Below are 23,833 nucleotides of genomic sequence, written 5' to 3' on the forward strand. Positions count from 1 at the left end.
GGCTAGTCTACCGGTAGCAAAACGTTTCCAAGGGGTATTTCAACTTGGTAGACACGACTGTACCCAGTACTGTGCCAGTAACACGAGCGTCATGAGGCACCCCCGCTCGGCCCGAGGACACCCCGCACTATACAAGATCTACCGCGAGCCTAAGCCGGAACGGATTCTACTTGTAGTTTGACTATGGTACTTTTCCGTTAGGCTATGTGAAATTTTGTTTTCGTCCGATTTGTAATGGATAAATACCCGCGAGTGGGATCAAGCGAGAGAAAGAAAAAAGGAAAGAAAAAAAAAGTGTCGTGAAATATGTTACCTGTCGGAAGACCATCATGGGTTGTAGGAGTAATCCCGCTGATGAGTAGGTACGATACCGGTACAAGAAAGCTTTTTGGAAGGGGATAGATATATCATGATGTATTCGATGACCCGTACAATAGACAAGTGGACGAACGGGTAACAACCAAAAGGGAATCCCGCCAATTCCATAACCCAGACCAAAAGGTTAAAAGTAAAAAACGCAAAGATTTGATATATCCCTACCCCAATATCCAAACGGCGAACCACAACCAAGGTTTACAAATTCGGCCTCTTCAGCCCCTCCAATTCCCCATAACTCTTGACGATCTCCTCGACGACCTCGCCATCTTGCAGGCCAGTGACTTCTTTAACCGCCTCCCGAATCCCCTTCTGCTCAACCTTAGCGCGGAGCTCTCCACTCTGCTTATCATCTTTGTTCTCGTATAGGAACGCGGCGGCAATGCCCTTCGCTAGATTGCTGTACCCAAGCCCGAACTCCCTCGCCATGTTCAACGGACCGACGAGTCTATCTCCCTGGGTGACTTTGCGGATGGGTTCCCGGCCGACACGGACCACGTCGTCCTTGATGTATGGGTTCCGGAAGCGCTTCTGGATCTTGTTAATGTACTTCTCGTGTTCCTCCTCGTTGAAGGAGTGTTTCTTGCAGAGCGCAGCGCCGGACTCGAGCATAGCTTTGTGCACAATATCTTCGATCCACGGGTCGCCAAGTGCCTCGTCGACCGTTCGGAAGCCTTTCAGGAAGCCGAGGTATGCGGTGATTGCGTGTCCGCAGTTTAGCGTGAAGAGCTTTCGCTGGACGAATGCCGTGAGGTTGTCTGTTAGCTTCATGCCTGGGATATCTAGCTTCTCTCCCTTGATGGCGGGCTCCTCCACAATCCATTCGTAGAAGTTCTCTACGCCGACGGCGAGGGGGTTGTTGTCTTTTGTGAAGGGCGGCACGATACGGTCGACGGCGCAGTTCGGGAAGCCTACGTACTTGTCAAGGTACTCTTTGTCCGCATCCTCCTTAAGGTGCTTTGTAACTTCTTCTTTGAGAAGGGATGAAGCACCGGTGAGGTTCTCGCAGGCGATTATGTTGAGTTCGGAGGTCACGCCGGCCGCTCGGCGGGCGGAGATGCCGGATGCCACCCCCCGGGCGATGATTCGGAGGACATTGGGACCTACGGCTGTGGTGATTATTGAGGCTTCGGTGATGGTCTTGTTCATTGCTTCTTGGTTTGTGGAAATTATGCCTGATACGCCTTTTATCGTGTCGACTTCGCCTTTGCGTTCCAGGTCTAAGATGTATATCTCGTACTCCCCATTCTCGTTAAGAGCATTGATCAAGTTCTCCACAACGTCCGCGAAGACAAGTTCGTATCCGGCTGTAGCAAGAAGGGCACCGATGAAGCCACGACCGATGTTACCGGCTCCAAAGTGGAGGGCCTTTTGCTTGGGCATTTTGGAGGGGAAGAGGAATTGAAGGAGGCTCTTTAGAATGGACGTCATGATGTCTGTCAGTCTTTGGGCTCTTGCTTTCTTTCCCTCTTATCTTTTGTAGCTAGAAAAGGTTTCCAAGGGGTGGGGATAGAAAAGGAGGAAAGAAAGAGAAACTTACAGGAAAGGAAAACTGGTGTTCGTTATATCACAAGGAAAAATGAAATAAAGGCCAGCTTGATCGACTCGTATCGTCCTCGATATTCATTGCCGATGCGGCCTGATTTATTGTCCCAGACGCACCCTCTCCCAAACTCACTCACTCCCTCTCACACCGGCCTTGCCTGCGGGGAAATTCGGGGACGGAAGGGTGTCCAATGGCTCCGTTTCACGCACTCCCCTTCTGAATGGAAACCCTAGAATTCAGCCGAGGAAATAGTCTGGTTATTTGCCGAGTTTGAAGGTCCGCGGTATCGAATTGGCGCTGCAGCGTTTTATCTTTGCCTCTTGAGGACTTGTCCTGACAATCCTTGTTCTTTGTTATTGTGCGGTCTTTTTCTGCTCAAGTGAGCTTTCTTCTAGGTTCGGAGAGGTGTGACGGGCAGCTATTTCAAATCAGCCTGAAGTGGCTTTACCAAACAATTCCCGTTAATTTGTTTTGTTGCGTGAAGGATATGGTTCATGCGTCGCTGCTACTTCCTTCCTGCCGGCCGTGTGGATAGAAGGTGTGGAAGGGAACAAAAAAAACGTTTGTCTGCTTTTTCTCTTCCAAGATATCGTAAATTCTCTCCTTTTTTTCCGGTCTTTTTGTATTCTGCGGGGCGGTTGGCAACAGTTGGAGCCTGCATTGGATTCCTCTCAATTCGCATTGGTGAAGGGTTTTAAGCGTTAGGCACCGAGCAGGCTGAAAAGAACGCATCAAAATTACGTCAAGTTCCTACTTGTGAAATTCCCCCGCTTTTCCGAGTCGACATTGGGGTTAGTAGACTACTGGGACTGGCACAAAGCTGGCCCAAATCCAAGGCTCTCAAGCGTTTGACAAAATTGTACCGATACTCGAGTACTCTAGGGTTAATTGGGCGGGGTCGGACTGGGCAAGATGACAACTAGCCCCAGTACCGGCACGAAATTGCCCCACCTTCTCCATTCATCCTCCGGAAGGTATGCACTGCACCGGAAGATTATCTCCCGCATGCTACCAGTTATCGTTTCGCCCGCAATCAAACAGTTTGTAGCGGCGCCAATATATACCTCCCGGTTAGACAAAGGGTTGAACGCAGGGTCCCATTATTGGAGTGGGATGGAGCGGATGCATATGTACCATGAGAACTGGAATAATTAAACCTCACGCTAAGACGTCTAGAATTTCCTTCTTTGGATAAACGGGGGAATGGCCCCGGGAAAAACTGGCTATTAGCCACTGAGACAAATAAAGAGAGAAATACTTGAGTACAATAGATCTTACTAGGAGAGGCAGCTCTAACGTCCCAGCGTAAGGTTCAATTATTCCGGTTCCCAAGGCACCCCGAACCTGGCCGTCTTTCCATTTGGAGTCAAGCTACCGGCACAGTACCAGTACCGTACACTGATACTGAGGGAAGTACTCGTATTTCGGGTGAGGAGGCTGTGACTAAATTACGTAACGCTCCACTTGCATGATGGCCGGCCACTGTGGGTGGATAAGAATCCACTTACTCGAGTAGGCTACCGGTACGCTTTATCGCCTTTAGGCTATTGCTTAGGGTCAGTAACGTTTTAACGAGGAGTCAAATTCTTTCCAGGCGTAGCGGACTCTCGCCGGGTTGTCGTCGACGGCAAAGGAGAGAAGACAGCAGGTTCCTAGTTTCTCTTTTCCGCACCCAAAGCCGATCAGGGGGAGTGAGAGTTCTTTTCGTTATTCGAGTACAGTATATGACTTGAGGGACAACTTTTAGTACCGGTACCGCATAAATTGGCGAGATCTGCAGGCGCCCTCAGGTCGAAACAAGGAGCGGCTGAAGTGAAAACTTACGATTTCGTCAAAGCGGGATCCCCGAAAGGATTAGTCTTGGCCAAATACCGATAAACAGTTAGGATATGGCGTTTGAGACAAAACGTGAATTAAAACCGTTATTTGAATGTTCTACTTGTAGCGCCTGCCGGTTTTCACCAATTACTGTAGTGTTTGCTTGGAAAGGACTAACTCGCTAAGACCCTAGTCAGCTGCTGACTCAACAAAGCCAAATATGTTCGCAGCACTCGTAGAGTTGGTTGAGTTCAGTTATCGCACTCTGCCGTCGGTACCTTGCTTGTTAGCAAAATTGGGTGCTAGAGTTTTGGTGGTAATTGTGAGAAACCGATACCGTAAGAACTCGAATAGAAGGTAAAGGGGCTACGACGTTGGAATACCCCCTTCTCCGCTAGGCGAAGGGAAGGCGCTGAAAACCCAGGCCTCACTTGGGAGTAATTAGAAGGAATAGACAAAGGGTCTTACTAGGAGTGGGTGTTACAGCGCCCTGGAACATTTATCTTCTGTTGGTATTCGGGCCCTTACAGTACTTGTATTGCAGCAGGTTTGTAGACCCAAGAGGGGCTCAAAAGTGCATGTATGTTACCCTCTTCTCGAACGCTCGTACCTACACCGTATCGTATGATCTTTCGTTCGTCGACCCATGCTCCGAGTATGTGCAAACGGGTCTGGGCAATATTTTCGGGGGGAACAGTTTTGTGGGGTGTGGGTAGAGATGGGTACCGGTACTGTACAGACTCGACAGTATCCGAATGCCCCGAAAAGGAGATCGCTCACCGTGTCCCCGGTACACCTTGGATATTCCTATTGCATCTAACTCCCATCTAGATATGAGGTTTGTACTCGAGTAGACTATAACGCAGTACTGTACTTAGTGTTCAGGCCTTATCAGAACGGGTTTGGGCGGAACGTTTCTTCGCCTCTGCATCACTACCGGGCTTGGCATCTCTGCATGCACTCCGCAACACCAACCAATTGGACGTGTCTCGAAGCAGGAGATAAGAGCCAGCGTATCCTTCAAGCATGAACAGCCTATTAGCACCACTCGAGTACCGTACTTGAGTAACTGTCAATCTCGTTGGTCACTTACCGACCGGTTCCAAACATATCCGGGAATCTGCGTGCCAGGCACCGAAAAACACGTCCAAATCTGCGAATCCCGGTAGTACGACTTCCGGACACTTTGAGAATTGGCGTATAGTGATTCGCAAAGACTATGAATCCAATTGATCGATGAGCTTTTTGCTTTAACGCGAGTGATTTTCCATGGTGCTGTAACGGCTCTGTTAAAAAACAAGTCGCCCTTTCTTTAAGAAAAAGCTGGCAATTATTTGGTAACAAGAATTACTACCAAATAGCTCGATTCTCAATCTAAGAATACGATTTAAGATGGTGGGCATAACCCCGTAGGAGGGATAATTTCTTTTGTCGTTTGAGAACGGTGACCCATAATATGAGGAGCGATAGCATTGACAGCGACGATCAGGTGAAGGCGGCAGGACAACATGAGCCCAATGACAGGAGGAGAATCCACCGGGATAAAGCCGCAATTGAACCAGCACCGGCCCACATACATCTATCGGTATTAGAGAATGCGGGCGAGGTGCTATTAATGCACTTTTCGAGAAGCGCGAATCGTCGTAGCTTTTAACCCGCTGGAGGGCATTGTGAGCAGATGATAGGCTATCGATAACAAGTTGGATAGCACAATTGCCATAACGGTAAGAGTAAGTAATGATAACTGCACTATCGCGGTTATCTATCAAAGTACACCGTGAAGTCTGTGTGTACTGTACGGTACATTGCCGGCAGTTGCTTATGGTGGTAATGACCGCTGTGAGGTGCCGGCAATGAAGATACCTGTATGATACAGTCGTAAATTATGGCGGCTCTTATGGGAGCTGATAAAACTACCCAACTGGGTCCTGAATTAGTGCGGTGGAACAAAATGAAAGAGAAGGGTAAACGGAAAAGGGAACAGCTTCCAATTTATAAAGCCTTTTTTTGCCGCTTTGCGGAGTAGATCTCGGTTCCGGGTCGGGGGTTAGGTGGATGTTTTGTTGTTGGCATTGGAACTTTGACCCTGATACAGCGGCGTCAGTAAAGTTCTCACACCCTTTCTTGTACCCCATTAGCAATACCTGTCAACAATAACAGAATAGAGTCCTCTTTTCGGATATGTCTCTATGGACACTGTAAACATGTCTTGCAGTTTGCTTCTTACGATACTGCACAATAGAAACAGAGAGCTAGTAACTTAGTGCTTGAGGGGGTATGGGGACTTTGCACATTAGCTCTCGGAATTCTCCTTGAAACTTCTTGGCTGACCTCAAGTTCCTGAAGTATTTGTAGTTTGAGATAATGATGATGATGATGATGGTGGTGGTGGTGGTGGTGATCGTGGTGATCGTGGTGATGATGAACATGAACACTAACAGGGGTATGAAGAGCAGAAGGACAAGGTAATCCAAATCAAGTGGATTTGGATCTGTAGGTAAATAGGAAGAGTTGTGTCGTTGGTGCCGAGTTGGCACGATGTTTGTCTTTAAAAGCTAGGCGAAAGGGAAGGGAACTATCGACCGAGGAACCGAGAAACATGGTGCTATGAAAATCTGAATTGGAGCTCACTCGATTGCGCTGTCTCCCTTTATGTATCCTATCGTCTTGAGCGCTGCAGCTGTCAGCGCAGTCGTACTTGTTTAGCTCAGTTTTCGGGAGTACCAACTTCCTTATAGTAATAGTAAACGGCCAGCAAACAATGCCGAGAAAAAATCATTATAATTTATCTGTAGGAAAACAAAGAGTGCTTGGGACTACATCTCCCTCGAGAGTAAACCCAGTCTATTGTACGGGGTAGATGTGTCTACTGTAGGACCTCAGATAACGGAGCCATATACTCGAATGCTGGGTGGTCCAAAATTCCTTCCCTGGAAAAGGGGCGAAAAGCAGAGCAGAAGGTGAGTCGTTCACCCCCTTTGAGGGGCATAAAAAAACCCCCCGAAAATACCAGAACTTACCAGAGGAGGCAACTTCAAACGACATAGCATATGGCTTAATATGAGATTCTACGGTATTCAGGCGTTGTGGATGTGGTGCTTATTGGCTCTTGGGTTTGGCTCGTGGGATATATGACACTCCCGAGTCTAGGTTCTGATGGTCAGTGGGTTTTTTGTAACTACCATAATGCCGGGGTCTGGTGGGAGGGTCTTCTCAGATTGCTTGCGAAATAACAATCTCAAGAGCCGATGTCGCCTTCTACTGACGGCAATCCACGCACATCTGCCAAAGCCCTCCCGGAGCTCGCCATAGAACGGGACTTAACCAAAGGAAAACCCAAAAGTTTCTCAGTCCGATAACCCCGCCTAAAATTAGCTTTAGTTATAGACTCTCGATGAGTTACCGGTGCCGTAAGGGGGCAGTTTGGAGCACCAAACGCCCACTAAGTATTTTTTCTTCTAAAATTGTGCAATTCTATGTTTTCACTATGATACCGGTAAGAGCGTATTTGGCGCACCGTGATTCGACATAAGTTTGAGAACAGCTCAAAACATTGGTGTGCCAAACAAGCATCCAAATATTTCGTTGGATCTTAGAGCAGTAGCCAAACCCCGTGACCTGGCCAAGCACGCATAGACCTTGGGTCGCTGTCAAGAACTATGGGTTGCGTGTCTGAGTTTTTAAAAAAATTCCGGACACTACACGGGTACGGATTCCAATTGTAAAATGGCTTTATTCTCGGTACTTGGCGGCTTCCCTTAAATATTTGAGACAAATTTTCTCACCTATGTCACAACAACGGGGGAGAAGAAATGGCTTCCTTGCTATGCATATAGTGTTTGCAGGTGGTTTTGTGCCTACTTGTTTTTTTTTGTTCCAGAAATAGTACAGCAGCTCCCTATCGACACCAAGCCGGAAAACTGAAAAAGGCCATCTTCGGCGCAGTACTAAAGCATCCAGAGTATGGTTTTTAGTTGCCAAAAACCGAGTACTGGAGACCGCAGAAACAGCCGAGCGTGAGTCTCCCCTAAGTACGGTATGTATTGGTTGAGGTATGAACATGTTTCTGTTGTTGTGCTATTGGCAACCAGGTCCTGGAAATCTGGGACTTTGTGCCTGCGTGACTCAATCAAGTTTGTTAACCTGAACCGCCGGACCGGTATGCATGGTGGAGACTTCTCTACTCCAATGGCAAAGAAAATCCCAATGCTGGCTCAGAAGGGGGTCTAGGGCAATAGGGTAGCTATAGGATATAAAGCGGTGAAATAATTAGAAAAATAACGATGGGGATTGGGGTCTTATAGGGGCAGAGGTAGGGAGTTGAGAGCTAATAGTTTTCGATAGCTGCCTGACTCATAGTCGTATATCACTTCCCGTTGGGCCCCTGCTGGGAGCTCTTTCCGGCTGCGCTCTCCAGAAGAATTGCTCACACATGACTCCCTTGCTAACAAGATCAAAAGGAGAGTGCTCAAGGATCGCGTACACGGTTTCTATGTTGAGGGGAGCGAAGCCATATGGTCTATTTTTAACACGTCTCACATGAAAAGGGCATACAGGTAATCTCTGAGCATCACAGCAAAAAAATGTTGATAAAAGGGAAAAGACGGTGGCGGACCGTATTAAAGATGATCGAGGTGGTTTTTCTCTATAGAAGCTGCAAAGTATGCCTAAACCGAACTTGTTAAACACAAAATTAAAACTCTTATGATACTGCTTGAACGAGATAGGTGGGTGTTTTGCTTTATAATTGTGATACCCGGTAACAAAGTGATTTTTTTCATACTTGGTCTAGAGGGTAGCTACTTGGCCAACCGGGGACCCATTGGTTGGGTGGGTTTTCTTGGCGGCTGGGGTGGAACATACCTAATAGCACAAATATTGAAAAAGTGATAGGGAGGGAATTCTGGGAGAAAGGAAATTATGATAAATGAATGTGAGATGGACTTTGACTGGTGGAGCGGCGTTTAAATATTTAAATTTCTTTTTTTTCTCTCCCAATATACTATGTCCATCAAACTGGGACTGAGGCTTCATAGTGCAATATTTTGGGCTTATAATATTAGAGCATCTCCTTTTCACTAGCCTATTTCCCTTTCTTAACTTTTACGGTTAGTTCGTCCATAAGGTTGTAAAATTCTCAAAATTTCCGAAGAAAAAGTTAGAGTCTGCTGCTCACCTTTTGGCCTCGTGACCCCTATTCGGATAACATTGGAGCACTGTTCATACCGCTAATCATAGCGCAAGTGGTTACGCTCTCCTGTAGGGAACACCAACCTGTTAGTGGTCTACCTGAGAGTGGGGTATCACAGTTCGAGCGTGGGTGGCCTTTTCCTCCTGACGTTTCCAAGGATAGGATAGTTGGTGTGGATGAGAGCACATATGGGAAGGGATTTGAATCCTGGGCTCCCGTCGGCTGCTTAGCCCCGAGTCTTTGCGTGATGCTATTCTAGGATGGGGTAATTATCCCTCTGGAACATGGATATCAGTGAATGGTGGCGCTTCTCCACCTATATAGCGGAGAGTCTGAGGGAGGCCTTGGTGTCTTCCGAATGTATTTATTATGAGAAACTCTACCTTTCTAGAAAGGAAATAGTGGAGGCTATGACGGTGATTATGTTGTCGTCTACCAGAACCTTGTTTGGGCAGAGTTCTTGGGAAGGCGCCTTAGATTGAAGAAGGCTAATAATAATATTTTATATGCCTTATTCCCCTGCTGGCACAGGGTACCATTGAGTCGGAGGTGCGAGCCTGGCGGGAGTATGTGAGTAATCTGGTAGATAACCCTTCTAATATTGCACCGTATTGGGAGAATGCCATCGTTGTGAAATTGATTGTAGCCCAATAGCGTGCAGGGCGACCAGGGAATTGAAAAGAGTGCACGCAAGGGAGGAAGAGTTTGCTCAATTCCTTTGCTCTAATCTACGGTGCTACAGCACTTTTTATAAAGCCGTGGGGACAGGAGGATTTGCAAACCTATGCTATTATGACGGAAAGCGGGAAAAAATGAGTGATAATAATATTATGATACTTGCAGCGTCTGCTGTTAATAACCTTAGTCATTACCGGCCCAAGCTTAACTTAATGCTGAAAGCCACAACACTTACTGGTGGCTCCAATCCTGGATTGCACCGCCATAACCTAACCCCACAATCGATAATCACGTGATTTCATTTCCAATTTCTCTGCCCCTCAGCGCACTTAAGTTTCATCGCCTGCAAGCCTTCTGTAACCTTGCAACTACAAATAGACCACACCTTCGACGCGCATTTTCCTTCCCCACTGTCCATGAGAAATACTCCCTTGGCCATTACTGCGGTGAAAGAACTTCCACCCCCCTTAACAGAGTCGTGCTGACTAGTACTATTAATAAGCCCCCTATTTTCTTGATCGACGGTCCTCCCTCTCCACCGCGACAATCCGATGACTGACGCGGAGTCATTTTACGATAAGCTTTTAGCCTCACTGGCGATCCCTGGACTCGAACTTGGCCCGCGAAATGAATCGGAACGGAGTAATTCTGGGGCGGAGGCACCGGCTACAGAGGCCCTTGAGGGACGGGGTCAGATGAACGGTTTGGGCTCTGGGAGTGGCTTAGTAGGTTTCCAGGATAGTAATAGGAGACTGGTGGCTTCAAAATCACCAATTGAAACGCGTGATTGTGGATTAGGAGAGGAGGTGGAGTCAGTTACTACTCGCGTTGAGCAACGCCGTGATGAAGCTCTCCAGGACGCCCCCTCGCCAAGAGAGCCGGACAAACCTCACCCTCCGGCGAATTTGCCATCGCCAGAGCAGCCGAAATCGGGCTCTACGGGCGCTCTAAAGATACGGACCTCGGCTGCACTGGAGGCGGAATTGCGGCGGCGGTTGTTGGAAAGTGGATTGAGGAAACGAAAATCCGTTTCTGAGCCCGAGGTATCTGCACTATCTACAGCATTAGAGGAAAACGCCGAAAGCACCGAAAACACCGAAAACACCGAAAAACGTCGAAAACTACAGGACCCCGGAGATGGCTTACAAGCCAAGAATGCGCCTGCCAGCCCAGAGAATTGCGCTCCAGAGCCTGACCCCCCGGGCCCCGATAAGGCGGCGGAACTTCGTCGAAGATTACTATTCGAGCGCAACACATATGAAAAACAGAAATCGTCTGCACAGAAGCCCAGATCAACCCCGCTAAAAACACCAACTGGGCCTATGAGGTCGCAATCGCCGATTAGCATCTCCTCTGATGATGATGACCAACATACTACCAAATCCTTGTCCCATCCTGTATCACTTCCCCCACGGCCCCCTCCTCGAATTGGTTTCAGGTTGAGGATCTTAGTTCCTTTTGCTGCCTCAGCAAGTGGATATCTTGTTATGCAGACGGAAGAGTTGCCTTTAAGCACTACGTTGGCCAGCATTATTGAGTTATTTGGCCCCCTGAATGACCGGGATCACTTGTATTTCCCACATTCGAGACCCAAACCTTCTCAGAGTGTTATGAAAGCTGAGGGTGGTGATGAGGAAAGACAGGAGGAAGATTTGGGGCAAAGATTTTACTATGAACCCGAGGATTCTGAGATAGAACCTCAAGGAGATGCTGCTGGACAATCGGTCGGAACCCCAACAAAAAAGCCAAGCGAAACTAGGCCTAAATCGGCAAAGAGCAGTTTAAATGGTGGAGTGCCTGAATTTGTACCAGTCGATAAGAAGGAACGACCTGACGAGCCTGGAAGTTGGGTAGTAGGAAGGAAGACCTTAGAGGATGTTTGGACTGAAGGGAAGCAGGTGGTCGAATGTATACTGATTCGGGCAGGGGAATTAGATCGTCATGAACAAGGTCAGGCCGCTGAAATGTATGAAGATGTCGGGTATCTTCAGCAGAATGGATGGGGGGGCACGAGAGAATTTCTGCCGGCAGGGAAACAGTCTGATGGAGAATCCCATGGACAATGGGGATTTGGTGCATCTGGGTTCCCCCCTGACAACATGAATTACGGATATCCGAACCAGCAATGGGGGGGACCATATCTTGATCCGAACATGCCCAGTCCTTCGACACCTTGGTTCCCGCAGCAAAACTTCACCCAGCAATCACCAGTATTCCTTTCACCCCAGCAACCACAGCCCGACTTTTCTCCGGAAGGCAGTAACGGCCAACAGGCCATGCACTGGATACCTGGGCATACAGATTACACTACTGCAGGTTGGATGTACGGTTTTAATGGAACCGCCGATACCTCAGTTCCACAAGAGTCACCCACCGTCGGTGAGGGGACACCAATCCCTCCAGCTCCAGAATCTCGCGGCGCACCCGGTAGCGCGAAGAAGCGCATGAGGGGCGGTCGGAGAAAAAAAGATAGAGGGAAACCCGGCCCGATTAGCAGTCCGGGAGTAGCTAGGGCCGGTGGACCATCACGCCCCGGCCACTGAACGGGTACTTGTCCTCTCCGATCCATTTCCGAACATTGAGTTTTGCCTCTACTTACGAGTCTTAGTTTCTGTCCCCTCTCCCCCCCTTCTCTCCTTCTGTTCTTCTCTTCGCCGCCGCTTCTTTGCAAAGCTAAAAGGTACAGTATCGTCATGATCTAAGACCAATAAACGAGTCCTACTGATCGCTCTCCACCGGTTTATACCTAAATTTCTGCAATTTCTTCACCCTCCCTTCAGCATAGCATGTTTTTCCTTTATGCCCCATAGCTCATCATTTGTAACACCTGCTTCACAGCGGCTTCCATTTGTTTCTTCGTACTTTGTCTCCTCTCTGGAATGTCAGAAACAACCTTGTTGGGCGCATTCTTCCTGTCCCTGCCAGACTTTCCTTCCCTTCCTTAGCTAGGCTTCGCTCCAATTATTAGCGGCATTCGCGAGGGTTTTGTAGTGTAGACTTATTTTTATTTTTCCTTTACGATACAGATAGCCTGGCTTAGTAGGCGAGTGGGTTTGCGAATTGAGATCGTATCATACCTACTGCGTCCTAAAAATTCGTTCGATGAGTGATCTATTTACAGTACTTGTGATGTACTGTACTTCGATGTGATACGGCACTACGAGTACCCCGCTTTATCGTTGCGTGGGGGGCCTGATACATGACCAATTAGATTGGGAATATGGAGGGCAAAGGTTTCAGCCCTGTTAGTGAGTTCTGCTATTTCCAGAAATGGATAGGGTACTCAAAAGGGAATTCTGCACAGTGCTTGTGTGAGAGATGGGGGTGGGAAGTGGAACTTGGAGGAGGTGGGAGATTGTGGCGGTGAGTCGGGCGAGGGGTTGCTTGGGCACCATAGGATTGGGAGATGGGCTGATGTGAGATGAATGTGAATACGTGGCGCGATTCACTTGTAGTTTTGATAGAAGTCCACCGGATTTTCCGAGAGGTATGATATCTTTTATGATAGTCGATGGTTTCTGCGAGGGTGGCTTGGGGTACTGTATCTGTACGAGTTTGGTGGAAGCTGTATCAATCGGCGGGATTGTTCGAGTGATGATACATGAACCCTTTTTGAGTTTGGCGACTACGGAGTTGCCATTATCGTATATCCAAGGGGAATGTGTCTAGTTTGGCGACCTGAGTGCTGTGCAGTGGTAAATGGGGGCGAGGCGGGGGCGGTCAGGTTGGGCCACTATTAAAGAAGGAGAGGGGAGGATGGGCCCCTACTTGATACCGGGATTTCCTGCCTAATCTCGTTGCTTGTTCCCGGATATATGCTATCTCTATTACCACATATGCCACTCCCACTTATTCACCCTCCAGTTGCAGTCTCAGAGAAAGTCTTTCGACTTTGGTACAGTATCTACAGCACTCCCAAATGTTCCGTTGTGCGTCCGGTGTCCTCAGTTTCTGGTGGGCAGCCTCGCCTTGGTGGCCCAGAGCGGCCCGAATAGTAAATTCGTAGCTCGTGAGCCGCGGACTGGGAGAAATAAACCGTGGTGTTAGCACCGGCTCTGTGGGTGATTTGTAGGATGGTTTGGTGGCCCGGAGTCAGTAAGTATAGCGTCAGGCTCTGTAAGGCACGAAAGGTGTAACGGCGGTGTGGAGGAGTACTCAGGGCAGTAGCATCCTGCACTTTGGAACTCCAACTATGGTCCTTCCCGTTGCCCCGGACGGCTGAAATCCTGAGTTGGCTATTCGTGACAACAGAACATCTGGGAGAGTGATGGGGCGGACAAAATATTCTTTGAGAAAAGAAAAAAAAAAGTAAAATAGAGTGAGAATTGAGTAGCAATAGCTAGAAACTATCCCACACAAAGCCTAAGGAGGGGATGAGCTGAGAACCCCTAAAATGGCCATAAATTAGTACTCAATAGACTATTTTCTGTTACTGTTACTGAGTCTTTCTCACATTCAACTTGTAAGGCTCTTGTATGGGATCCAAAAATGTAACAAATTAGAGAAATTCTAACAACGCCTCTAAAAAAAACTCAAACTCTGCACTCCACGACAGAGGTATTTGGTGTTGACATTTCGAGTCTCAGCAGCTTGAGCAATATTACCGTAGACCTGATGGACTATCATACTCATGATATCAACTATCATGATGTTATAGTATGATAACTTTTAATGGCTGTGATGTTAGGTTTTGTGCTAGGGTAGGGTGAAAATCTAGGGCACCGAATATATTTTCCATGCGAGCCGGGCTAGAAATCTTTTATTTTTCCATCCAATCCGAAGACACCCGCAATCCGGATAGTGAGGCAAATTTACGTGAATCTTTGACAAATCTTGAAATACCGCCCTGGATAACGAAGAATCCGGGAGAACGAAATCTGGGACAAGGGGGTGCGGATACAGTAACGGTACCTCTCGCTTCGCAACACCAGTCCTCTGCCCATAATACCGAATCCTCCGCACCTAAGGTGCACACAAAAGCCTGTTGAACCCTGGCCCACCTGGCTCGAGGGGGGTGAGCGTTTGTAAGGAGAATTGCACAACCGAACATCATTTACCCTAATCCCTGGTGGAGGGGAAAGGTGCGTGGAAATCTTGGCCCGGCGGCTGAGCAGACACCCTTCTCAGTGGTCGAGAAGGCCCTCGAGTGGGCCGGAGCAAGTTCGACAGACTTACCCTTCATATCCGGGACAGGCCTACCGGTGGTGGGAAGAATGATATTGGATCTGAGACGTACCATAATCACATCGGTGCAATATCTCCCATACCGCCCGCCTCACGTGGTTTGGTGGGAAGTTGTGGATTAAGGTTCCCTAACGGGATACATGCCAAATCCCTCTCCATCACAGATTGTCACTTTATGGAAGGTTTGATCCATCAAACTGCCCCCAAAAAACCCTGAGCGTGCCCCCCGAGAGTTATTTGGGTGCTGGGGGGACGGCTTGGGGAGCCTGTGGAAAGTTATTTCAATTCAATTCAAGAACGTAAACACTGTAACTATTGTTTGCAAAGATTAGGAGGAACTTAGCTCCGAAAAGTGTAAGAGAGGAAATCTACTGAGCTCGATTGCAACAAAAAAAGAGAGGTTCCGCAACCAAGAAAAAATATATTTAAAAACTGGTTTCACGAAACCTAAGTTGTCTATTAAAACCCAAATAACTTTCGAGGAATTAGCAGTGTCATATTATGGGCTCGAAATTAAAATCCGATAAGACTAATATGACGCTGAGCGGTCTGGAACTGCGTAAACCTGCTGCGAGATTTGAAAATGCTCTCATGTCACATAATCTTAGCAGAACCTTTGCACGGCTATGTGAGGGAAAGGAGAGAAACCAAAAGTTTATGTTTACACCTCTAGACAAACAGCTTTGTTTTGAGAAAACCTTTTGAATATGATATCATGGGGGGCGGGGGGTATGGTACCTTTAGAGTGCCGCCCTAGGCAAAAAAGGGACCGGGAACAAGATTCCACACCCTAACAAGAAACAAGATACTCACATTTTCACCTATCCCTCTAACAACACAAGGAAATTGGAAAAAGAAAACAAGAATTACTTGAACTTTGCCTGCAATTTTTTAGGATGAATTGGGTGATTGGCCAAGTTTTTCTTGGGATTCTTGATTGAAGGTTGCGGAAAGCGAGAGACTCACGTGGTGATAAGGAGACATAGTTTTGTCATGAATGAAAGGTGAGGCCAATCTGTGCAATGGTTAATGGTTTCACTTTTCAGATGGGAAATTTCCCGGGCGATGGTAGTTAAAAGGCTTTGTTGCCAGGAGCATAGCATGATTCAGCACTCGAAAGGTTCATTCAGCTAGGTGCGACTGTACTGTACTGTACGTTTTTGCCACACCATAATTGTAGGTCATCAAACCAGTAGAAACTGCTTTTATTAATATCAATATATTGTACTGTACTAGTCCGAATAAAGCAATCACCAAAATTATAACATTAGATTTCCGGATAGTACAACCGACAACCAATAAAAACAATACTTCCCGTCAAACAATATCATACTCCATTCCGAGATGATCGGCAATTCGTTTTCTAAAGACCTCCTCATGGAACTCAAGAGGCACAGGTTGTAAGCCGAGATGCTTAATCAATTCTATACAACTGCCCTCTAGATGCATTATACGTTAGCACATTTCAGGAAGAAAAAATGAAGCACCTCTGGAATGGAGCACGTTACTAGAGTATTTGCGGAGCTCGAACCTGTTCTTCGGGTGAGGAACTCCATCATGACTGGGTGGGTATCTGGTCGTATTTCTCTCAGGTTGTGAGGAATTGGGTGAATGTACAGGAAACCTGTGAAGTAGTCAGAGCCTATAACCTTCCAGTGATTGCCAAGAAAAACATCTTACATGTCTTGCTCGTGGACGGTTTGAACTCGGCTTTCGATAACTCCAAGACGAACCTCTATCTGTTGAATGTCATCTCGGAGGCGTTGGAAATCGGCTCGGAATTTCTGATTATCATTTCGTATTCCCTGTAACAACTCAATAATTCTATTCCCTTGCTGGATCATAGTACTATTGGGAATTTGGTTGACTCCGTTCGCCACCCCCTGCGGATTCTGAAGACCATACATGAGGTTGGGTTGCCGGGCTGCCATTATGTTGCCGGCGTTTGGGTTTTTTTTTTCCTATGAGCGTGGTCGTAAGGGAGGTAGAAGGGGATCTACATCCCTTTATATAACCCCTTGTTTCCAGACACTGCCATCATAGTGCGGCCGGATTTGGAAAAGATAAGATTAGGGTTTCAGCCCTTTATAATAGTGCTTAAACGGCTAGCCACTCTTGGTTAATTTAAATATATCTGGTGGGTATGGGGTTTAAAATATTCCCTAACAGTCTTGGGTGGGCCTACTTAAAAGACGTTTTTTGACTATCGCAGACCCTAAGGGACAACCCGTGGAAATCGACGCAGGTAGCACTCTCAAGTGCCATAAAGTGCCATAAATATCTACGAGTCGAATGGATGTTTATAGCTGAAAGCTCGGGATATATCCAATGGGGCACCGAAAATGCCCATGTTACATATCTTTCTGTCTGCTACTCGGCACAGAATTTCTCAACCTAGCAGTGAACCGAAAGATAAAGCAAACTCGAGCGAGTATAATAATATTATAGGCATGGAGCTGCGCTATGCTCAATAAAATTGTGATTGATAAACTACAGGCCACATAGGTGATACTGGAAGGAGAACCGGCAGGAAACTAGTAATAGACACGAGTAGGATCAAGTGGTCTAGCGGGCTGCTAGACCCTGATCGAGTATATCCTGGTGCCACCGAGTATAGTTGATTGTGATCGGCTTTGCTTCGGGGTCTCGGGGGTGGTTAGGCGTTTCTCGTATAGGTAGCCATTGAGTGGTAATTTTTTCTCCCCTCCCAATCCTATCATTAAACATCTCTCCTATTTACAGTTGCGAAACTTATTATCAGCATTTAATCTAATATTGTTGGTCCCATGGATAATTCATACCCCGCTGCCCGCTCAAAGCATCACGTAAATATGTGACTGAACCGGAGTCATTGGTACGAATGGGTTCGCTTGCAGTCCGATACTGTTTCTGCCACTTTCTAGGGGTTGGGGGTGATAAAATCGATATTTTATTTAACGCAATTTATGGTGTAACCGACCATCACGGGGTTACCTATCACGATAAACGACCAATGTTTATTTAGCCACCCGTGGGTGTAATGATCTCCCATGCTCCGCCAAAACTCTATCTAGGTTTGCCACCATCTCAGCAACCCTTGCTGCTCTTCTAAGTTCCTCTCTCCCTTCATCCTTTATCACAATCCCATCAAAACCCCATATGTCCCCTACAGAATCACCCTCACTCCCACTATACCAACCATCCCCCTCTCCCGATATCTTAATAGAAGCTCCCATAGAATAGAACTTCCCATCCTCCTCAATGATAACAAATTTTTTTTTGTAGGATTTACCAGCTGTTCCATGCCCTTTGTATTGCTCTGTTTTGCCTGCCTCCACAAACCAGCTGCCTTGGTGGCCTTCATAGTATCTGCAGCCTCTCTTGCCTCTCGTAGTCGTAATACCTCTTCAGTACCAATGACTCATGCTTTTGTGAGACGCTGGTGGTCTCCAGTCTTCAGCTTTGAGGTTTTTTGAACCCTTTCTCGCAACTGCTTATGCGTTTCTTGTTCAATTTCCTTCTCAAGAATCATTTACTGAAGACCTTTTGACATGGAGTCTATAATGGTCCGTAATTCTCGTGCTGGAGTTGCCTCCCCTTTTACCATTTTAACTTTCTGTCTCACTAATAGGCATGTATTGTGTGAGGTTTGTTGGGTGGTAGGTACTAGAATTGTGGAGGTTTTCTTGGAGTGCGATTGCTTGATCTTGCTTCGGGCATCCAAGATAGGTCTTAGATTCAAGGGCTGTATACCGGCTGCCTCCCATGCCCGCAAGACATTTTTTTCTGTATATGCATGTTTCCGTGCAGGTAGCAATATTCTATATAATATTAATTAATTAATAAATTCTTCATCAATTTAAACTTCATACTTTCTTACTGTAGAAACTCTTCTTTATTCATTCCTTCTCCCACTCATCTAGGCCTGCACTATAGTAGTACTGTAGGGGGCTAAACAATCCAACATCTAGGGGTTGCAGAAAATGCATTAAGTGGGAGGAAAAACACATTGGGATTACTTGGTGGGAGAGGCAAAAGTCGAAGAACTCCCAAGTAAGATGTAAGGTATGTCTATCGAGTAGTAGTAACTGGTTTTTTCCTTTTGTCCTATTCAAATTTCTCCTATTAGCTTACAGTATAAGTAGAATAAACTTCTGAAAGCTGGTTAGATAGGTCTGTAGCTTAGTGGATAGTCATATAGTATGATTAAAGTATTTTTATATTTACCATTGAGGGTTCAAAGTTCTTCTCTAGCCATTCCACTCCGAGTTCCTAATCGGTCCAACCTTTTTTTTTTTTGAGTAGGAAAAAGTAGCCATGTCTCCTTTCCGCAGTGCTGCATACCATCCTAGATAATGTGCTTCACCTTTATTGATAAGCATTGGGGGTAGGACAATTCTTGCTGCAGAAACAGCCTCTATTACCGTTACCCATTCCCGGCTTCCATTATGTGTTAGTCTAGAGTTTAACCTTCCTTTTTTACATATTACTTTACACCCTTCTCCCTTCCCCATCATAAATCCTTTCTCATCCATATCATACAAGTTCTCAGGTAGTATTCTATAGTACTTGATTGCTCTTGATAACTATATTCCTTAATTAGTAACTAATAATAGAAAAATAATAGCAGGAGAGAGTACCTTTGTAAAATAGTCTCTCAGTACAACTGGGTTGCTTGCCAATGCCCACTGTTGATCCAATCTACTGCTAAACCTGCTTGCTAGTTCAGGGTTCCTATTCAAAAAGCGTTTTAACCAATGCTTTCCTAACTTTTGCTGGCTTGCACGCTTTTGAACAAGGTGCTCAGCCATCTGCTTCACTAAGCTAGGTTTGGGGGAAAATCGCTAGTCATCCAAGCGGTTGCACTACCATACAATAGCCTTTTCTTCCTGCTTGGTAAACAATTGCATAGGCTCGCAACTTGTCTTGTAATCCTGGACTCCATTGAGTCAGTCCCATAAAGTAGAATATGGTACACTATACTTCTCCCTAGTATCCCTTATTGAGGTGTTTCCACTCTTTTGGTAGGCCAGTATTTCAAGCTGGATGTTATTTTCGCGCTCCGATCGTTGATCTGCATTTCGTTGAGGCATGGTGTATGGTTTGGGTATTCTTGCTCACTGGCTGGATGCTGTGTGCTCCTCCGGGTGAGGGTGGCGTAGTCATCTTGGCACTGATCGGTTTCACCGTCATAGTCGGTTACACCATAAATTACGTTACAGTTCAAATCATTTACTCATCAAGGTCAATTCGATAAAATTGCTTTTGAAGCGAAATGTATCGGAGAATTAATATTGGTCTTATTGAGAATGATGATCTAGTGTTCGGGGCAGACAGTATTTATACTAGTATACTATCATACATCGCATTACCATGACGGATATATAGAAAGAGTGATCGATCATAGTCTAATCGTATCCACCACCCACAGCAGCTCTGCGTTCCTCGCGATACAAGGGCTGACTATCCTATCAGTTACGATGCGCTCGGGACCCAAATACTGACGTAGACAAAGCCTTAATGAGGTTACGGGGAATCCTTCTAGGAATGCACATAGTCGCATCCTTAAAGTCCTCCAAATCATCTTCTTTGTGCCCTAACAGCACTACCTATTAACAACAAGGGCCTGTTTGATAGCTGTTTTTGGATATTCCTCCGGGGACATTGTAAACCCCCATCGCAACCTATTGAAGGAATAGCGGAAAGAGAAGGCTAGCCAAGCCTTTCCAGGTGCGAGTATCGTAGTGCCAGGGATAGTAGCTGGCACGGTATGTTGGAGCGTCGAGACCGCTTAGGGCGGTACACAGCGAATATCTTGCAGCTTTTCGCAGATTCACGGAGTTCAATTCGGCTAGGAATCCCTTTAGAAACACTATAGTTGTGGACTACCGGCGTATCTGGCGTTTTCTCATACCAGACCAACCGCTATTCTCGGTAATACCCGTAGCACTTGGCAGGGTAAAGAAGAGTTGCGGGTGCAACTGTACCTACACTGATTGAGACATAAGGCCTTCTCAGTGCCTATAATTCCCTCGATAGTGTACGAGTACTTCCGCCATGGATACCATAAAAGATGAAAGAGATAAAAATACCATTTTTGCCCCCGAGATAGTAGCTGGTCACTCACAATTTGATTTTACCCCCTGAGCCGAAGCTTTCTAAGTACTCTTTTCGCAACATTGAAGGTAGTGCTTAGCTTAAAGGTGACCTAGCCCGATAGGCCACGTTATTCCGCCAATGTCAACAACATCTTGAGAAAGTTACTAATAGAAGAACTAAAGATAGAGGTGGAACAAGGGGGTCAGGTAAAACAAAGATAACCCCATGACGGATAGGCAGGAACCACATTGTGAAAGTAAGCTGCGCGACGGCCGTTAGTTATCCTCAATTAGCTAAGTTCTCCGCAGTTGATGCCCTCCTTCGATTCGTTTGTCTTTTTCTCTCCGTGCATTTTACCTGAGAAGGAAGTGCCCTCAATTCCTTTGCCAGGCTCCTCCGGCATACCGTTGCAGCCCACAACTCATTTTTGTGCTGTTTTCTCTCCCATAGCCGCTGGGTCGCTATCTTACCCACGTAGCTTCTTGTGCGTTTAAGAGATGTGGGATCCGGCATCGAGCGGAGGGGTAACCTCGCCAGGTTAGATTCAGCATCTTGAGGGAACAGGGGGGAATAGGGCGTGACTCAAGTCAGGCTATGGGGAAGCGACTACGCCTGCTATGGTGCCACATTTGCTAAAACCAGGTTTTCGCTATAGGTTCTCCTGCCGGTCGGTACGATGTTTATTGGAATGTGGGGGGTTTCAGCACCATCACGACTTCCAATGATAAAAAATATTCATTGCAGCAAATTCTATCTGCTTCTGGTTCAATACGCTCTATGTCAACCGTGGCAAAAAGCCAAATCGTATGCTATACTCCAGCGCCTAATGATAATTTCCTGGGGTCAAAATCATCGGCAGACTCGTAGCACTCTAAACTCTCGGGCTCTGATTTTTTATGCGGGCCCGACTCTGATGTGCTTTGCACGCTGCTCCCCTGTGTCCCTATGTTGAATATTTTTTCCGGATCAACTGAAATACACAATCGCCCCCCAATCTTCAAGATCGCATTTGCCTTCAACGCATTCGGTTTCGTCTCACTATCGCGTTCGTATTGCTGGCCTTCCGATCAGCTCACCATACTCGGGTATTAGCCAACTGTTGCGTTTGGTCAATCAAGCTGGGCTGCCAAACTTCGGTTTCGCACTTGAAAGATGAAAGAGGTCCATGAAAGATCATGTATTTTATTAGGACTATAAATTCAAGTAATCAAGCACCCAACCATCAATTAAGGCATCCAATTCTCTTCCATGATACCCATCATTTTTCTTCTCGCCACTCCAAGCAGAACGCGCAAATCCCCCCAGCAGCCTACCGGGGATCTCTATAGTGTTGGAATAGTATCGTACATGGCTGTATGAGAACGGCTGATGTCATACCGTAAACCGTAGCTCTAAATCAAATCACCGGAAAACGGTATCTCGCAATACAATGTCTGATACCTGACACTGTTGTTTTTTACTATAGGAATTCGCGTCCCAGAAACTGTTGATAGATTAAGTCTCTTTACAACAACCGTATTTTAAACCATAGGTCTATAGGAATTAGATAGAGGATGGTGAGACAAAATACTAAAAATGAGGCATTGGCAGAGCATATGAGAAGGATTATATACAGGACCATACACTACCGAGGAAGGGCCATGTTGAATGCACAGTATTCTTATCCGGGGTGCGGGGGGTTAATTGTGTATGTATTTTTCTGGACGGAGCTCGGTTTCCTTCTCCTCTATACGCCCTTTGAAACACCCCTTCCCCTATTACATTTTAATTGAGATCCGGGGTGCTTCTTTTGCTTCTTTTGCTCCCGGCCGGCTGATGGCGTCTTGTGGGCTTACGGTGGGTTACCGTACTGTATCGTATTGCATCGTATCGTACGCTACGTGAACTCACAAGTTAGAACTCTTGATCCCTACGAGTGATATCCGATGAAGCTACGTTTTTATTATTATTTTTGATACCGAAATTATTTCCATTCTATGGGGAATATTGAAAAGCCATAAATGGGGGCCAAGACAGAATATGGGGCATACAAATTTAGTAGCAATAAACAGCCATGGGGATAAAAATAGTAGTCGGGTTAAAAACAGAACAGAAAATGGAAATAGAAAATAGAAAATTTCCAGATTTTTTTTTTTTTGGAGGGTTTTGCTGTTTTCTTGTTTTTTTGTTGCTTTTTTTTTTTTTTTTTTGTTAAGTTGTTTAGAGGGGCTTTGTTCCCCAATTTTTTCGTTCATCCTGATGGGGATTACCGCAGCCTACTCATCCTCGCTCACCAATACCGGTACTGTTGAGCATTGGCGGACCCTGCCTGGAGCTCCTCGATGTTTGCCTCGACGGGCACAGGGTTCTGCTTTGCCGCAAGAAGCTTAGAACGACGGATCTGAAGGTGCCTTTTGTGCACCAGGACAGACGGAGATGGGGTATCGACCGAGAAGGGATATGGCGAGGACGGTGGGGTTTCTGGCTTGGGGGTAGGCCAGATCGGGAGGGCCGGCAATTCAGACGATATCCCGAGATAGGCATTGACGGCATCTCTGCGAGCCTGGATGGCGGCGATCGACTGATCCTTGGTTTCCCCGCGATTCTTGACGCTGATGGACTCGCGCGTGTGGAGAACGAAGCGAGGAGGGCTTCTCCCGGGCTCGCGCGGGGCAGGCGTGAAGAGGTGTTCAGCGTTAGTGTCGTGAACATCGAATCGACCTGGGTCGGGGAAGATCGACTTTTGGAAAACGGGGGATTTAGGCGTGAGGGGGTCTGAATCGACTGGACGGCTGAGGCGGTTTGCCGGGGTGCGTGAGGCAGGCAAGCCTTCGTTGCGTTCAGGCTCCGGTGCCTGAGGAGTTTCGCGAGGAGGACTGCCGGAGTCTCTGGGCGGGAGATCAACCCTCATTGGTGCTCTCATGGGTCTGGTCCGCTCAAAGAAATCAAAAGCTTTATCGCTCATGAACGCCTCCCTCCCAATA

The 23,833-nt window shown here is 46.7% G+C and overlaps 3 protein-coding genes; 1 reads left to right on the forward strand and 2 right to left on the reverse strand.

Moving 5' to 3' along the window:
* Positions 1-202: 202 nt before the first annotated feature.
* On the reverse strand, positions 203-331 carry GSTUM_00011541001 (uncharacterized protein; the record flags this gene model as incomplete). Its single annotated transcript, XM_002841968.1, has 1 exon — positions 203-331. One exon carries the CDS (start codon positions 329-331, stop codon positions 203-205), a length of 129 nt encoding a protein of 42 aa, XP_002842014.1.
* A 54-nt stretch (positions 332-385) lies between these two features.
* GSTUM_00011542001 (uncharacterized protein) lies at positions 386-2,549 on the reverse strand. XM_002841969.2 has 2 exons: positions 1,916-2,549; positions 386-1,788 (listed from the first exon to the last, which is right to left on the reverse strand). Exon 2 carries the CDS (start codon positions 1,756-1,758, stop codon positions 574-576), a length of 1,185 nt encoding a protein of 394 aa, XP_002842015.1. The 5' UTR covers positions 1,759-1,788; positions 1,916-2,549; the 3' UTR covers positions 386-573.
* A 7,460-nt stretch (positions 2,550-10,009) lies between these two features.
* Positions 10,010-12,151, forward strand: GSTUM_00011543001 (uncharacterized protein; the record flags this gene model as incomplete). XM_002841970.2 has 3 exons in its annotated part: positions 10,010-10,054; positions 10,111-10,651; positions 10,763-12,151. The coding sequence occupies exons 2-3, from the start codon at positions 10,160-10,162 to the stop codon at positions 12,149-12,151; spliced, it is 1,881 nt and encodes a 626-aa protein (XP_002842016.1). The 5' UTR covers positions 10,010-10,054; positions 10,111-10,159.
* Positions 12,152-23,833: the final 11,682 nt, after the last annotated feature.

The sequence above is a fragment of the Tuber melanosporum genome (genome assembly GCF_000151645.1).
Source record: "Tuber melanosporum whole genome shotgun sequence assembly, scaffold_87, strain Mel28".
NCBI classification, from domain to species: Eukaryota; Fungi; Ascomycota; class Pezizomycetes; order Pezizales; family Tuberaceae; genus Tuber; species Tuber melanosporum.

Coding starts and splice junctions, on each gene's coding strand:
- GSTUM_00011542001 (XM_002841969.2), bottom strand. CDS start 1,758: ATGCCCAAGCAAAAGGCCCTCCACTTTGGAGCCGGTAACATCGGTCGT.